Here is a 17,192-nt window from a genome sequence, read left to right on the forward strand (position 1 = left end):
CTATGCTGGAGCTGCCTTGCCCGGAGTTGAGGGCAGCGGTTGGGGTCCCAGCCACCACTTGGCCACAGCTTTTCATGGACATGTGCGAACTTCCTATTTTTGATCCTTGTTCTCCATCAAATCCGGCTGGAATCGGCCGGTGGGATCAGACGTGGCTGGGGGAAGACGGGCAGACAGCTGGGCGGACAGGCAGACAGACCGTGTGATTGCTTAAGCCACATTTCCTTAGGAAGCCAGGCTAAAAATAATCAAAATCCAGTCCTTTCCCACAAACAGCTCTGGTTGCCGCAAATCGATGCTTTTCCAGTGAAGAAATGTTTTGTTAGAGAATTCCCAGTTGTTCCTGCTGGAGGGAGGGAGGGAGGGAGGGAGGGAGCACCAATGCCGGGGTGAGAGACCCGAACCTGTCGGGTTGCGGATGGAGCCCTTCCATCTCCTCCTGGGCACGTGGGGCTGGAGAAACCCCTGTATCCCCCAGTATCTCCACAGCCTCTTTCTCTAGAGCTGGAAAAACAGCTTTTTTTTTTTTTTTTTTTTCCCCAGCAAAGTGCGTAATCCACCCACGTCTCCCTCCTCGGTGGGGGATTTCCTTCGCCTGGGGACCAGCTGAACCGCAGCGTGAGGGGCGGGGGAGGACGGGCTGCTGCCCCGCTGCGCACCCAGCAGCATCCCCAGCATCCTGAAGCTGCCTTGTCTGGGCTTGGCTGGATTTCTGAGACCCTTATCTGTGGAGGAAACAGTTATTACCTCCCACATGATGGGCTGCAGAGTGGGGAGGGAAGTCCTGCACAGGCATGGAAGTGCCTGAGCAGGTTGTTGGGGAGAAGAACCATTTGGCAGCCGTTCCGGGGCCATGAGCTGCGTGTCAAGGCTCTTCCCCCAATTCCCTTTGCCCGGCTCCTGCCGGTGTTTCGGCACATGCCACAGGATGGGATGGCACGGAGCAGCTTGGGTTGTGTGAATGGTGGTGGCTTGCATCACCACCTCGCTCCGGGGCGAAGCTCGGCTCCGCTCTTCGCCAGGAAACGGGGCTTTTTCTGATAGCGGAAAAAAAAAAAAAAGAGCTAAATTTGTTTCCCATCTTCCCCCAGGCTGTATTACAAATTTGACACAGATGGGGAATCTTTTTTGTTTCTGTGGAAAACTGGATGCATTTTCCATCCCAACAAGAGCAGCGTGACAGCACTCGACCTGAGACAAACACCAAACAAACCGTATTTCTGGTTTTTGTTGTTGACGGAGGCGGGGAGGGCAGACGAGCTCCTCCAGCTATCGTGAGCTGTAGTACACACAGCACGTGCTTTGCTGGGAGCTGCGCCGGAGGGGCACTGACCGGGGACAGAGACGATGACCATGACAAGCGGGTTTTAAGTCAAAGTTTCCCCTGTTGACCCCAAAGCCATGGAAGGAGAGTGCAAACTGCAGCACCGATGCAGAAACTGGAGGGACAGAGGTTTGGGCTGATGGATGCTGTTGCGACCTCCACTCCAGGGAAGGGGGAAACAAGGGGATGGTTTGCTCTTGCCTGGGAGCTTTTGGGCACCCTCTGGGCTTTGCTCTCCAGCTGCAGGGTGAAACCTCTCTGCTTTCAGCTGCCGTTATGGCTCCCTCACCCTGCTCAGCTGGGGAAGGTGGCGAGCAGGAGGGTTGGGCAGCCCTGTCTCCATCCCTGCCTCCTTGCAGGCAGCTGTCTTGAGGGGTTAAGGGTAACCGTTGCCTTCGGATGGGAGTAACCTGCTGCTCCGCAGAGATGCTGCTTGCTCCAGGCCATCAGGCAGCATGCAGGCAGTGTGTGGCCATGCCTGCTGCCAGGGCCAGGCGGGCAGCAGCCCAGCGATAGCCCGCTCGAGCTGTCAAAGGCATTACAGTGGTGCTGGGGAGATGGGAACGGCCGGATCCTGGCTACGGCTGGGGACCAGGGGGTCTGCGATTGTGGCATTGCTGCCTCAGCACATTTCTACCCCTCCTGCCTGCGCGCAGCTGCGGCATCGCTGCCTCCTTGTCCTCCAGCCCCCCTTGCCCCACACCCGCAGTGGCTCCTGGGGCCTGCGGGACATCTGCTCCCCGCCCTGAGCCCCCCGGGAGCCCCGCGGAGGGTCCCCACATCAGCCAAAAGCTGATGCTGCAGATGATGCCGCTCCTCTGCCAGCTATTGAACCCGGCCCAGGCATCCACGGAGGTTTGTCTAAACTCAGGTAATTGCACCAATATGGTGTTTTTCCTCCCTTGGGCCAAACCCTGCAGCTCATGCATCACTTCAGGCTGTTTGTTGAAGCTGCTGCTTGCTCAGAGCAGAGCTGGGCTGGTCCAGCACCATGCAGCGAGGGCAGGATTGGCACTGCTGGCTCCCGTCCCCCGTCACTGCGGGCAGCCCAGGACATCCTCCTGCCCAAACCCCGGTGCCGGGGTCTCCCATTCACAGGGGGATTGAGGTGCGCAGTCACCAGTGATTTTGGTGAGCTTTACGTTCCCAAATACCTTTGTGGATCCAGCCAAGAGAGCTTAAAACTGTCACTGGAAACTGTGCTGATGGATCCCCATGGCTTCGTGTCAGACCTCAAACCTGGCTCCGGTTCATGAGCGAGGACTGATTTATGTTTTCTTAGGTAGAAATGAGACAGTTTTGGACGCGTTTCAGAATGACTCGTGGTTAGTTTGAAGCCGGAGCTTTGAGCAGGACTCGGTGCTTGTTCAGCAGGGGAGAGCCAGACTGGGAAAGCATTTTTGCAGAAGCCTCCGTGAAATGTAGTCGGTGGACTTGCCACGCACTGAATCGGCACATGGTGGTGGGAGAGGTGTTACTCTGATGGCAGGGGTCGGGCTCTGGCCTCACTGGGAACATCTTGGATTTCTAAGTCATCAGATCTAACCAGTGCCATTTTAAACTGGATGTGGAAGGTGCTGTGGGCAGGAGAATTGCGTTAAAATTACTTTTGTTAAAGCAGTTGACTTTGCTTGGTGTAAAATACGGGCTGTGTGCCTAGCTTTTACTGCTTGATTTACCTGCTGGAGTAGGACCTGGGGGTCCTCGGTCAGGGAGATGCAGGAAGACCCCTACCAGCGTCATGGCAAGGGCTGCGCCTGCTGAGCGTGGTCCTGGCTCATTTTCTCCTGAAGCCACCCCGGGAGGAGCCGTGAGAGGAATCTCAGCTCTCGCCCTGGGCTCAGACCCCCTTTCTTCAGCCCTGGCCATGTGCCATCACACACTGGTGCTGGGGCAGAGGAGCTAAGCATCCCAGGGAGGGAGTTTTTCTTGATCCCTTCCACCAGTAGCATCTTCCACTGGGTGCCCAGTTTGGGGCCCAGACCAGCTCTCCCTTCCCCCTGACCCCCCTCATCCATGGGGGAGATCCAATACCCCGTGCAGTGCCTGGGTATGCTGGTTCAGAGGTAACATTTAGTGGGTTTATGTGTCGGACCATGGGGGTTTATGGCCAATTCATTACTCTAAAATGAATTAGTTGCTTTCTAAAGAGCATCCGACCCTTGGTGGTGCCTGCAGGACCTGGTGGCCGTGGGGCTTCCGATCCCAGCTCTGATGCAGGAACCAAAAAGTGCAAAGTTCCCATTTTTGTCTCTTTAAAAGAGGAGGAAAGGTAAAAAAGACTTGAAAATGTAGGAATGAGTTATGTTAACAGTTGTGAGGCTGGGGGGATCTCTTCCCCAAAAGCTGCTGGGGGGGGTCCCTTCCTCACCCCCTAGCCTGGTGGATGGCTGTGCAGGAGGAGCGGGTGGAGGATGGCAAAGAGCGCGGCAAAGGGCTCTCTCCTCCCCGGAGCATGTGCCGGAGGGGCACAGCCAGCCCTGCCGGCAGTGGCCTCGGAGTGGCCATCTGGAGAGCCCGGCAGCCCCTTCCCCATCGCTCTGCAAGGGTCCGGGCTGGCGCTGGGCAAGGCGCTGCGGCCAGCCCCATACTGAGATCAAATAAACAGAAAGACACTGAAATTATTCATGGCTCTGGGGACTTGTCTCGATGCCTCGTCAGCATCTGCTAATCAAATCAAAGCAGCTGTCAATTCGCCGGCCAGCGGGAAGGTCTCGCTCTGGCAGACATGTGTGGATTCCTCCTTTCTTCTTCCCTCGCGCGGGCTCCCGCTGCTCCTGCACCTGCAATGGGGCTGGGACTGGGGTGGCCGATGTGGGGCTCCTGCCCACGCACCCTCCCCAGGACTGGGAAGGACTGGGCAGAGCTGCCCCGGCTGCTGGGGCTCCCCTCGCCTGCATGATCGAGGCAAGGAGGGATGCCAGGGACCCATCGCCGCAGAGGGCAGTGCAAGTCCTGCCGCCAGCGCTTCACCCTGGCTAATTAGTCTGAGCTATTTAGCTGAGAGCTTGTGGCTTGGCTGGCACTGCTCATGGGCTGGGACCGCCTGCAGCCACTGTCCCCCAGGACATGGCACCGCGTGGCAGCGAGGGGATGGATGCACTTGAAATATTGGAGGATTTTGCCTCAAATTTGAGTACCGCAGCTCCTCGGCGTGGCGGGCGCTGGCGTGCAGCAGCCCAAGGCCCTGCAGGCAACTGCAAAATTATAGATAATTTTTTTTTTTTTTTTTTCCTGCTGTGCTGTGTGTGGGGTTAAACCATGGGAGAGAAAAACACCATCTACCCGCGGGCACAGGGATCCTTGGGATCGTCCCTTGTTCAGAGGCTGCCCGGGCAGCCCCTGTGCCTGAGGAGGGGCCGAGGTGGGGGCTTGGGGTGCGGTGGGTGCACGACTTTTCCATCCCTGGAGCATCCAGACAGGATCCGGCCGTAGTTTGGCTGTGTGGGACGAGGTAGAGTCACGAGGCTCAGGGAGAAGATGGTCGGAGGGATGGGTGATGCTGTGACCTGAGAGCACAGTGCTGTGGGAAAACCAGTTTTGATGCCCTTGTGCTTTCACATTTGTCTTTTAGGAACTTTTTGAACTAGGCTAGTTTTCCTTTTGCCCACTCAAGCATCGGGAAGTGGAGGAATTCCTGTTTCTGCTTGCCATGTAACTTTAAACCTGAAAAAAATGAGGTTTTGTGGGCTTTTTATGTCCTTCCTGTGCTCTCCTCGGTTAGGTAGGAAACCAAGAACAATCAGAGGATCAGAGGATCGACAAGGAATGATCAAGAGGATAATTTAGTGAAAACCAATATGTGTATTTTTTATTTGTAATTGAAAACAAAGACCTTAGACATACTTACAGTGATCTCAGGGCTTTTTTTTTTTCCTTTTTTTTCTTTAAACAGCAATAAATTTTACATCTGAACAGCCTGCCAGAAGCGTGCTGCCTGTCTGGAGTGCTCAGACTGGGGCCAACTGGTCCGTAAAAAATAGCTGGCCATTAGAAGCATATAAGTATGCCTTAATCGTGTTATGCCTGTCCCAGCGGCGTGTGCGTTGCAATTGCCTGGGTTAGTGGGGTGCTCGCCCACAGCAGCAGACAGGGGGTCCTTTCCTCTCCCCAGGCTGTTGTGCCCCAGTGATACGGAGCCCCCCAGCCTGGCAGCCCCGTGCAGCTCTAAGAGCAAATTTTCCTTATTTATTGCAGCGCCCAAGCATTCCGGTTACCAGAGGTATAAAATTTGTCACCGGTGCCTGTGCTCTGGTTGCAGAAGAGCATAATTTGTGTTTCCTTGTGCTCCGACAGCAAGTCAGGTCGTAAAACACAAGATGCATGGTGAGGGGAGAACGTATTTAAAAGGCTGATTCCACTGAAAGGTGTAATAATCTGCCGGATTACTTGCCAGGGTAGCTGCAGGAAAATTTACTGCCTTGGAAAGAGATTATCAGCAGTCGCTGCTGCCAGCAGATTTCTTCCTTTTTCTTTTCTAAGAGGAAGGAAGCTTTTCATTGAATTCCCGCTGCTCGCGCCCGCGAGCGATGCTCCCCCCATCCTGCAGCCAAACCACCACATCAGTTCTCACAGTTCAGAAGGGAGAAAAGTGATCCGGAAGATGCCAATTTTTATCCTTATCTCCCCTCTCAGGTGTGAGAGGGAAATTCGAGGCTGTGCTTGAATTGTGCTGGTGTGAGTTTACAGGCGACCGGCACCTTCCCTGCTCAGAGCCTGAAGGTGCTGAGCTGGCGGAGGAGGGGTCGGGTCTTGCTCTGGAGGCTTAAACAGGAGGAGGCATAAACCACCCCCAGCCCCGTCCCAGCCCAGGGCTCCAGGGGTGTCTCACCAAGCCCCAGCTGCAGGAACAGGCTTTGCAGGGGTGAAACCAAGCCGAGCAGAGACCCCAACCCTGAGCATCCCCTCCTGCGAGTGGGGACAAACCCCAAACATCTGCATCCCCCCCACACCCTGGGCAGAGCCGAGCTGGTTCCTGGCAGAGAATGGAGCAGCTTCGTGGGCTGGAGCTCAGGGCCACTCGTGCGCTGAGTTTGCAAGTCCTTCTGCAATCCCCCCAACCATACGCTGGAGGGACCGGACTGGGGCTTGGTGGGGGTGTGTGTGGGGGTTGGTTTTGTTTGATTTCATTCCCCTGGAAGGGAGGAGGGCCGTGGCGAGCCGGGGCAGCTAACCCCTTTAATTGTGTGCAATGAAGGCTGACAGTGCCGAGGCGCAGCCTTTAAAAGGGGTACTGAACCTTTAATTCCTGAATAAATCATCTCCAGTCTGTTGCTCCTTCATCTGCAAGCTGTTTGAGCGCGGGTACATATTCACTGCTGGGAAGGGTCATTTGGAGATCAGAGCCCTCGGTTGACCCAGGTCACAGGCAAGACACCTGCCACAGGCTGTCCCCACGCCCCCGGGGCCGCCGGGACGCGGGAATACGGGGGAGAGAGCCCCCAGGAGAGGGTTTCTAATTGCTGCTGTGCAGACGCGCTTCATGCCAGAGGGATGGAGAGATGGAGAGGGCCGTGCGTGCCCCTGCCCTTGCCTCCCACTGGCCCCAGCCCAGCGTCCTGCCAAGCTGGGCCCGTGTCAGCCCACGCTCTCTGTGGGGTTTTGGGCGATTCATGTAGCTGTTTCTCACCTGTTTTAACCCAAGCAGCGGGTTCGGTCGCTGTTTCGCTAGTGGTTGTTCAAAATACATCTTTGCTTGTTGCAAAGCAAATATTGCTCTGGGGAGCAGGAGGTTGGTTTTGCTTCGTGTCCCCCGCCTGCAGTTGAGGGCTGCAGGCGGCACCGTCCTGCTGTTATTCTGTCTCGGGGTGAGCTCTGGAGGTAGAAAACAGCCCTGTGGATTGTGGGGTGCCCGATGTGCACTGCTGCAGCTGTGGGCGATGACTCCAGGTCCCAGGGTGGCCGTGGCTTTGTGCCTTGGCCAAGGGGAACCACTTTCGGCAAGAGCATGGGGGGACCTGAGCGGTTCAACGGTCAGTGTGAGGTTCATGGTTGGACTGGATGATCTTCAAGGTCTTTTCCAACCCAGATGATTCTGTGATTCTGTGGTTCTGGCTGCAATGGGTCCCTGGCAGACGTGAACGGGGAGTTCAGCTGCTCTGCATTTTTGGGGTGACCCCAGGCATCATAGCTCCACGATGGAGAAGGGTGAGGAGGGACTGTCCATGAATCCTGTGGATGCTGACAGAGGCCAAATGGCCTCTCCCAGCGCTGTCACTCCTGAGCAGGGAAGGAGCTTTGCCCTTATTAACTCTAGTTTCTGCTCTTATAATCAGATGCCGTTATGTGCATTCACCGGGAGCCCTTTGGCCTTAACGACCCTGCTGGAATAACCATGCAAAGGAAAAAACCTTCAGGGCCTTGAGCTGCCCGTAATTGCAACCCGCAGCCATAAACATGAGCACGATGGTGATGCAAATGCCGGGTGGTGGTGGAGGGGAGCGGGTCTGGGTCGGTGGGGAAGCAGGAGTGGGTGCAGGGGGCTGCGGCTGCCCTGTGGTGTTTTGGGGGTGGGGTGAGAAAGGCCTTTTTCTTGCCTTCCTTCCAGGACTTGGGGTGCACAGGGATCTGGGTGGCTTTATAGATGGGCAAAGCAGCCGTGGTTTTCCAGATGGCCCCGGTTCTTATCAGGGTTAATAACTGGGTGTCGGGTGACTTGTGAAAGCAGCCACTCCATTAGAAATGCTAATGCTGGCTCCAGCTTCTCCCCTTTCCCTCGCTCCACATCTCCCAGATCTTGATGCTAAGTCAAACACAAAACTCCCTGGCTCCCGGCCCTTCCCAGAGCCCCCCAACAGACCCCACTGCTGCCTTCCTGTTGCTTTCCAGCCCCTGCCCTTCACAGGATGAAGCAGCCAGGCTCTGCAGCCGGCAAGGGAGCCCCTCAGGAAGGGTCTGGGGGGGCTTGGACCCCATGGGGAGCAGCCCTGGCCAGCAGCACCACCCAGCCCCTCACATCTCCCTTCTCTGAGCCTCTTCTGCCACCTGACCTGGCTGAATCCCAGCCCAGGGACCCTGTTCCCCATGGTCTGGTGGTGGGAGAGTTCTGGGGTCCTTTGCGTTGGCTGGAGACCCTCCAGTCGTGGTCCTGGGCTATTGCCCTGGTGAGAGGCTGCTCTGGGGCAGGAGGAGATGCTCGGGGCTCTGCAGGGATGCTCCGGGTGGGAGCAGGACCAGGGAAACCTCTGGGATGTTTCATGTATCAAACTGTAATTAGGAGCAAAGGGCAGTGGGGTGCAAAGGAGCATTAATAAATTATCTTCCCTGTTGTTAATTGACGTGTCTCCAAGTCAGCTGATTGTTGAGCCGAGGGCTTGGCTCCCCTTCCAGGCGCATCACAGGCTTGTTACTGCCATCATTAGCATATTCAGGTTTCCCTGCTTAAAGCCAATTAGCTCCTGGCCAGCCCTGATTTGGGAGCCGTGGCCTCATTTGCACATTTTTGAATCAAAAATAATGGAGGCAGGCCTGGGATGGAAAGCGCCTGGGGGGCTCTGCCTGCTGGGGGGCTGCTGGCAGGACCTGCTTGGAAGGGGCAGTGGGGAAGGAGAGGGGGAATATCACAGTAATTAGGAACAAAAAGGAACATGGCCTAATTTGCTCCCGGGCGGCTTGACAGCGGTTCAACAGATGCCCTGGTGCTTGGTCTGGGAAGAGGAGGTGATGGAGGGGACTGGGGTGGGGGGGTAAGCACGGATGCCCACGCGTGCCCCCCACCCCACTTTAGGGAATGGGGGGTCCAGCATGTCCCCCAGCAGCCGGGGTCTCCTTGGCAGAGCCAGGATCAAGGACACAAGGCTGGATCTGTCTCTCCTGACATCCTATCCCCCTCGCTGCTTTTTTGTGCCCTGCTTCCCAGCAAAGGTGCTGCTATTTTAGCTGCTTTGAAGGAAGAGGCCGGTATCTTAAAGTCTACATAACTGGTTCCAGTTTAACAACTTCATAGCTGCTGTGTGGCCACAAAGGCAGCCTTGTCCCGCCGGGTGAGATAAGCCTGTTGGGGCGATTCATATGCAGATCCGGGTGGTACTGGGTGTCTGCTGGGAGAGGATAAATCTGTCCCAAGCCTTGTCCCCCTCTCCTGGTTCCAAACTGTTTTACATTTACACAAAAAAGGTTCTGTCCCCCATTGAGCCCCGTCCCGGGCAGCCTGTCACCCTGCCTTTGAGACAGGAGGTCCCCTGGAACTGCAGCCGGACGCCGCTGGGTGCCCCCTGCCCAGACACAGCCGGGCTGGGCTGGGTGAGCGGAGCCGTCACCGGCGCTAAGCTGGGCTGTCCCGGCCGGTTTTGTCCCCCACGTCATCCCATCGCCCATCTTATCGCCTTGAAAGAGTCACTTTCTTTGGCCCCTCAACCATATCCCCTCCCGCAGAAATCCCCTTGCCTTTCACTTGCTTTTGTCGGAGGCTTTTTTCATCAGTGCTTGGTTTTTTTCAATAATAATGGAGAGAGTTCCCACCCCCCTCTTTTCCACTTTTAGCAATAACATAGAACCTGCAAGCGCTGATCCAAATGTGGCACCCATCACCCACATCTGCAGTTTATCTGGGGTTTCGGAGCCTCCCTTCACGCTCCTGGCACAGCTTGGACATGCTAAAGATACTGCCTGGCATTTTCGGGGGGGCGGGGGCGGGAATTGTGGGCAGAGCCTGTCCCGCATGTGAAGCTGAGAGCGTAAAGTAACGGATGCGCCTGTCGGAGGACAACCTCGCTGATAAATAAGTCTACAGTCTGAGAAAATCCCTGTGTTAGCTCGGTACTGGGAGGAGTTCTCCTTCGTCCCGGAGTCGAGGCATCGTGAACCAATTAACCCTAGAAAGTTATGTTGGCCCAGTTTTTTTGAAGTCTGCTTTGATTACCTGCCTGCTATGGCTGTTAATCTGTATTTAATGCAGCTTTCTGCTTTTTTATCAGGGCTGTAAGTTATTGCACCTTGCTACCTCAACAGAGGAGGTAATTAATCTAAATGAGGGTGCCTGGGGAGCGCAGCCGTAATCTGCAATTTCCCATTGACTGTAGTAGAGGGAACATCCCGGAGAGGTCCAGCAGCCCTTGGAAATGCATCTCGGCTGAGAGCAATTATGGGATGTTACCGTCAGCTCGGCCCTCGGTGACTGGTAACGGCAGCCCCGGGGTGTGGCCGCTGCCCGTGCCGAGCCCGGGATGGTACGGCAGCAATCACACAGCCTCCGCGTGAGCGGGTACCGCAGCTTGAGGGTGAGAGGAGGATGAGGATGGGTCACCGGGGTGGGTGGAAAGGAAAATTTGGTGAAACAATGAGCTAAATGACTCCTGGCAGGCTTTGAAGTAGTTAGTGGCATTTTCCATCCCTCTCCCTGATTTTGCTATTTTCTTGAAGCAAGAAGTGTTGCTGTTTTCTTTACGTTGTGGCTGCCCCCTCCCTGGAAGGGTTCAAGGCCAGGTTGGATGGGGCTTTGGGCAACCTGGGCTAGTGGAAGGTGTCTCTGCCCGTGGCAGGGGGGTGGGACCAGATGGGCTTTAAGGTCCCTTCTAACCCAACCCATTCTGTGGTTCTATGACCCATAATGCCCAGTGTGGGACAGCGCTGTCACACCAGTGCTGGGTCACTGGGATGAAGGTTTTGTCCCAGTGCACCTCCAAGGTGCACCCAGGAGCAGGGCACTGCTGTTCCCACTCTCCAAGCAGTATTTCTACTATAGGTAATCACATTTCTGATGCCTCTCAAATGCCAGTTGTATTTCTATCTAATTCATCAGCTTAATTGAAAGGTAAAAAAGGGTTTTATTTCTGTCTGGGCACACAGTCTCCTCTTAAAATACAAATTCCCTCCAAGGCTGATGGGGTGTTCCCTCACTGTAGTGTCGCCTACCTGTAGGCAATGCTTAGCATTCCCAAGATGTTCTCCTAAGGTCAGTAAGAATTAACTGTAAATTTAATTAAAGTTTCCAGTGCTTGCGCTAAAGTGGAGCATAACAAAAGCATGGTCTGCTCTTTGCCAGTTTAAACCAGATCTGGAGGGAGACAGGAGTTATCAATAATTAACTGGGGTAATTTAGGGGAAAGTATTAGGGAGCTAACGAAAATGTGAAGTAGCGTAATTATCTTGCAAGTAGCTGGGAGTGATTGAGCTGCTGAGGAAGAGGAGGTGTGGCACAATTAACCGCTTGGAGGCTGCTGTTCCCGGCGTGGTCCCAGGATGATGCTGGGACCCAGCTCTACCGCCACCACCCTGACTCCAGCGGCCGGTGGCTCCGCGTTAACTGAGTGTGGTATCGAGGGTTTCAAACCAAGTCAGCGGCGTCTGGCCCACGGGGGAGTCGTGCACCTCTCATTCCCCTCAGAAACAAAGCTGTGGGTGTGTTGGAGCCTGTCTGAGGGTCCATCTAAGTGCTTGCAGAGCTTATGGTGCTGATGGACCAGCCTTGGGGGGGTTTTGCACGGGATGTCACTGCCCCATTGCTGTCCCTGGAGGGGGGACCAAGTGTGGGGCTGTGCTGGTGGGGGGGAAGGTCTCTGTACCCCATCACAGGAGCTGGGCGCTGCTGCTCCGGTAGTACCTGTGCAAACAGAGCTGGAAATCCCTGCCCCAACATGGGCTTTATTAAAAATTCTAAATTAATTACATTTTAATTAAGCCTAGGATGGCGTGGTTGACTTCCATTAAAGCTGGTGTCGTTCCTGCGTGCTGAGACGCTCTCGGTCAGCAGGATGAGTGTGGGGAAGGTGCTGGTATGCTGGGTGCAGGTGTCCTGGGTGGTGAGGGGGGGTTCTGGGGGTCCCTCTGCCCCACAGACCCCTTAGGGACGGCCTCAGCTCTGTGGGGCTCAGCCTGGTCCTTGCTGTCTGTCTGCAAAAAGGAAGGAGGGGAGTAAATACCTTTTATTAAAATATTTTAGCAAAACCTTTGCTGGGGCATTCAGACTTATCTTCGTGGTCGCTGTGTCAATGCTCTCGGAGAGCACTGCTGTTGCTGGGGTGGCTCACGGGTTTTCTCTCTGGTTTATGTCCTCGGGAACACCACAATGGCAACTGCAGCAAACCCAAACCGTTGTGTTTTACGAAAGCTGAGCACAACCATGAATTCCTGAGCTTGGGTCAGATCAGTGCCAGTTTTGGGGAGCACAGGCTGAGAAAAGCAGTGTTTTGGTTTAACGTGAGCTCTCCAGGCTCTAGGATCACGTCATCGCAAGCGTTCACTGTTTGATAATAAACATTTTATTGCCCGTTGAGGAGAGGGATTGATTTAGGTTTTAAGCCCACTTTAGCTGAGAGAGGGTTTTGGGTGGCCGAGCAGCACAAGGAATGAGCCCTTTTGCCATGCAGAAATCCCGATGGTATCCGGGGAAGTGCTGCAGAAATTCCTCAACAAGTTGCCCAGAAAATGCTGTGAGAAGCAGCCTGGCAAACCTTATGGCAGGTTTCTGAATGTAATTAGAGTTAAACATACTTTGCTGGCTTGGCTGGGGCCGGGGAGGGGCGCCCAGGCAGGTTGGAGGTGGTGCTAACAGTGGCGTTCAGAGATGTGCAGTTGGTTTTTCCTTGGCTCCGGGCAAGGGTGTGGGGTGCAAGGACTTGATCCTGAACTCGGAAGGTGCTTCCCAGTGGGAACCCCGACAGTCAGCCCCTCCGTGAGCACGGTTATTTGGGGTGGGGGGGGAAAGGTGCTGAAGAGGTTGGGGAAAGCACCCATCGCTGCCCCAGGATGCAGGTACCCCCGAAGGGCATCCCGCCTGCCCGGGTGCCAAATGGAGGGGCCAGGCTGTTGGGTGGTGATGCTGGGGATGAGAAGTGGCTCTGAAAATGCTGGCACTGTCCAGAAAAAGAAAGAAAAAGAAAGAAAAGGGGGGGAAAATAAAAGCCACAAGTGGATTTTGCCTCTTGTTTGGGGGAGGGAGTTGTGCGGGGCTCAGCATCGCTTGCAAATGCTTTTAATAAAGTGTTCTTTCCTGCGTCCAGGGGAAAAAAACCCAGAAACCTCAAGCCTTTTCCCATTACATAAAGAACAGATGCTGCTGGGCAGAGCCCTGCCTTCCCCACAGCACAGCCCCAGCTCAGCCCGTCCCCTCCCGCCATGGGGACCCAGCTCCCCCTCCAGTGCCACCACTCTGAGCAGTGGGGTGGGAATCCCCTAAAACACCCCGTCCTGCCCCAAAGTGCCGCTGGCAAGAGCCGGCCCTGCTGTGGGACCCAGCCGCAGCCCCGTGGGAAGGTCCATCCTCATCCTCCTGCTCTGCCAGCATTCCCGCAGGGATCGCCTGAGCAGGGATTTGGAGCTCTCCCTGTCCTTGAGTGGGTCAGCTTGGCCTCAGACAAGCAACGTTAAAAAAAACCTGCCCCTGCCTGGGTGAGGGAGGAGAGATTGTGCGGGGACAGGCCAGGGAAGCTCCTCTCCTTTCCAGGGAGCCCCAAGGGACACGGTGTGGAGCAGCCCCAGGGGGATCCTCGAGTTTTAAAATCAGAATTCTTCCAAGTTCAGGCAAAATGGAGAGTCCTTGCAGGAAAGAGTCTGTCCACTCTCTCCTTTCAGTTAAGTGAAACATCTTGGTTAAACTTGATTTTTTTGTGCTTTATTTTATCCCTTGTCATGGTTAAGATTTGCGTATTGGTACTTTTTTCAGGAGACTTCCTGATCCCTGGAGCTCATCCTGGGATGCCTCTGGGTGTGGAGCAGCTCTGGTTGCATCCCCGTGTGTTTGCTGACCCATACAAGTGATTTTGTGTCAGGATGTTGTTGGCTGGATGAATGTAGGAGGCTTCTACACAAGCCATGTCATTGCTTGGTGCCTCAGTTTCCCATTGTAAACCAGTGCTTGCCTGCTGGGTTAAGTATTCTGCATCTGCTAAATCCTAGGCGGGAGCAAAGGATGGGATTATTCTGTATATGATTACATGTATTTCTGTGTGCACACAGACATGTAGTTTTTATTTTAGAACTAATGAAGTGGTTTGGTCATTTCCTTTGGTATTAAGCAACGCTCTGAAAGCTTCACATCCCCTCCCTGTGGGAAAGCAGCCTCCTGCTCGGGACAGACCTGGTGCAAGGACAGCCTCCCAGGTTGGGTGGACAGCAGGGCTGAGCCCCTGGCACCAGGGCAGAACGCTGCTGTGCTCCGAGCAGAATGAGTTTCCAGCCCAGGGCTTTCAGCAGGAGACTCCTCTGTTTTACGTGGCTGGGAAGGGGGAGGATGCACGTCACCCCGAGCATGATGGAGGGGATGGGGAGCACAGCTTGTGACAGCACAGAGGAGATGAAGCTGTTTCAATCCCAGATGAGCCCCCCCGAAGAGTGAGCTCCATCTCTGCGTCCGTGTGGGGCCTGTTGGCGAGGGCTCCCGTGCGGATGCCGTGGGAGGGAGCTGGTGGGATGTGGCTGGGATGCAGCAGCAGAGCGCCGGTCCCCTGACACATCTGTCAGCAAGGGGAACCGTGGGGAGCAGCAGCAGGTCGGGGTGGCACTGTGTGTCAGGGAGCCCCTCTGGGCCCATGAGCTGCCTCCTGGCTGGCCCCGCGGTCTTGGCTCAGGGTGTTCTGCTGTTGGGGGAAACCAAGTCCCTTCTTCACCAGGACGACCAGAGGGGATATGTCTGCTCCCAAGAAGGGGGACGTGAGGGGCTCTGGGGGACGTGAGGGGCTCTGGGGCAGGTGCCTGTGCTGGTGGCAGGGGTCACCCGTTCTGCAGCCCCTGGCTCTCCTCACAGGGTGACATGCCTGGGTAATTTCTCTGGCAATTAATGCCTCATTAAAGTGCACAAGGGAACAATCAGGGCAGTGAATTTTACACAGCACAATGACTGGGCCCTGAGAGGTTTTCTGCCTTTTTTTTAAAAAGGAAACAGTCTTTTTCTGGCCTTAACTGCTTGCTGTCTGAAGGCAGAGGACGTGGGAGCCTTGGTGGGCATCTCCGTCCCCAGCCGCCGCTTGGGTTTACCCCGTGGGTGCACATTTACCTCTTTCTTCTTTGCAACCCCACGTGGCCTGTCAGCACATCCAGTAACTGTAATCGGTCAGAGGCTGGGTCAAAAACCAGCCCCATCCCAAAACCTTCATGCCAAGAGACCGGTCGCCACCACTGAAACTCACTAGGGTGGAGGAGGAGTGGGCAGGAGGGATTCCCAGGGTTGGGAAGGGGGTTGTGGGGGACCTCTGAGGTGGACCAACAGCCTGCAAGTACCCTCTGGATGGTGTTGCTTGTGGGGCAGAGTGACAGGGAGCCCCTTCCCTGGGACAGACCCTGGCAGGGATGAAGGGGAGGCTGAGATGAGGTGAGGGAAGGAAAGACCTGGGCAGGGGGACTCCTAGGGAGGCTTTTGAAGATGAGGAGGTGGCCAGTGGGGTGTGACAAGGCAGCGTCCCTGGCTGGCAGGAGGGAAAGGAGAGGGGCAGTTGCAGTTGGGGAGCCTCTGGGCGTTTCTGGCCGAGTTTTGGGGTTTGCTCCTGCTCGTCCCCATCACGGCATCAGGTCAGAGCAGCTGTGCCTTGTGTGAGCCCTGACTGTGTCCCTTTCTCTCCCCAGGAGCCTGATGCCACGGACGCTGGAGGGGCAGATCACGATGGAGAAGACCCCCAGCTACTTCGTCACCAAGGAGGCTCCCCGGCGCATCTACAACATGTCCCGGGACACGAAGCTGATCGTGGTGGTGCGTAACCCTGTCACCCGCGCCATCTCGGACTACACGCAGACGCTCTCCAAAAACCCCGCCATCCCCAGCTTCCAGGCCCTGGCCTTCAAAAACGTCAGCACGGGACTGATTGACACGAGCTGGAGCGCGGTGAGGATCGGGATCTATGCCAAGCACCTGGACAACTGGCTGCAGTACTTCCCTCTCTCCAAATTCCTCTTCGTTAGTGGGGAGAGGCTTGTCAGCGACCCAGCCGGGGAGATGGGCCGTGTCCAGGACTTTCTGGGTCTCAAGAGGGTGGTGACGGACAAACATTTCTATTTTAATGAGACCAAGGGCTTTCCCTGCCTGAAGAAGCCGGAGGGTGGCAGCAAGCCCCGCTGCCTGGGGAAATCCAAGGGGCGGCCGCACCCCAAAATCGACGTGCAGGTGGTCCAACGCCTGCGGGAGTTTTACAGACCCTTCAACATGAAGTTTTATCAGATGACGGGGCAGGACTTTGGGTGGGACTGAGCCATCCACAGGGCACGCTGCCGAGCTGGGACCTGGCCTGCCCAGCAGTGTGCAGAGCCAGGACCATGGTCCAGGGATACTCGGGGCTGCCGTGGTCCAGGGATGCCCGTGGCCGCCCCACCAGCAACCTCCTCCCTTCGTTCTAATTTATATCAGACCTTTTCTGGTGAGAAACGGACCCTTCTGGAGTAGAGAGAAATATTTAAGAAATAAAACCACAGGTGACCCCTCTCCCCTCCCTGACCAGATTAAATATTCTTCCACATAAATTCTTGCTAATCTGTATTAACCGTGAGTGTTCTGGGTGGTGAGTGGGAGCGTGTGAGCACGTGGACGGGTGCGTGTGTGCGTGGGGACATCGGCTCTGCCATCCACAATAAAAGCTTTGGAAACCAGTTGGTCTCTGGGCTGTGCGGCCGGTGGGTTTTTGCTAAATCAAATTCCGGTGCTGAGCACAGGCAGCGGCTGCTGTGGGGCGGTGGGTGAGGCCGTCCGAGCCGCAGACCCCAAGCGTGGGGTATGTTTTGCAGACAGAAAATAGTCTGCAGGAATGTCCTAGTTAAGAAAAACAATTAACGGCAGTAGTTTTGAATAAATGCCAGGTCCGGGGTTAGGGAGAGGGAGTTGCATATCACATACCTTCTTATGTTCTTTGAGTAACCCAGATGATAAAGCAGGGCATTTGTAACCCTTGGGATGAAAATCCCTGCTTCCCCTGAATTCACCCAAGCACAGCAGACAAAAGCCCCAAAC

The 17,192-nt window shown here is 55.5% G+C and overlaps 1 protein-coding gene across 1 annotated transcript in view; it reads left to right on the forward strand.

The window, feature by feature from the left end:
- HS3ST6 (heparan sulfate-glucosamine 3-sulfotransferase 6) overlaps positions 1 to 16,834 on the forward strand; it is a 40,450-nt gene extending 23,616 nt beyond the window's left edge. Inside the window, exon 2 of the mRNA XM_074885899.1 lies at positions 15,821 to 16,834. Coding sequence (XP_074742000.1) covers positions 15,821 to 16,439 — 619 coding nt within the window. The 3' untranslated portion in view covers positions 16,440 to 16,834. The remainder of the gene's footprint in view (positions 1 to 15,820) is intronic.
- The last annotated feature ends 358 nt before the right edge of the window (positions 16,835 to 17,192 follow it).

The sequence above is a fragment of the Strix uralensis genome, chromosome 16 (genome assembly GCF_047716275.1).
Source record: "Strix uralensis isolate ZFMK-TIS-50842 chromosome 16, bStrUra1, whole genome shotgun sequence".
Classification (NCBI taxonomy): Eukaryota; Metazoa; Chordata; class Aves; order Strigiformes; family Strigidae; genus Strix; species Strix uralensis.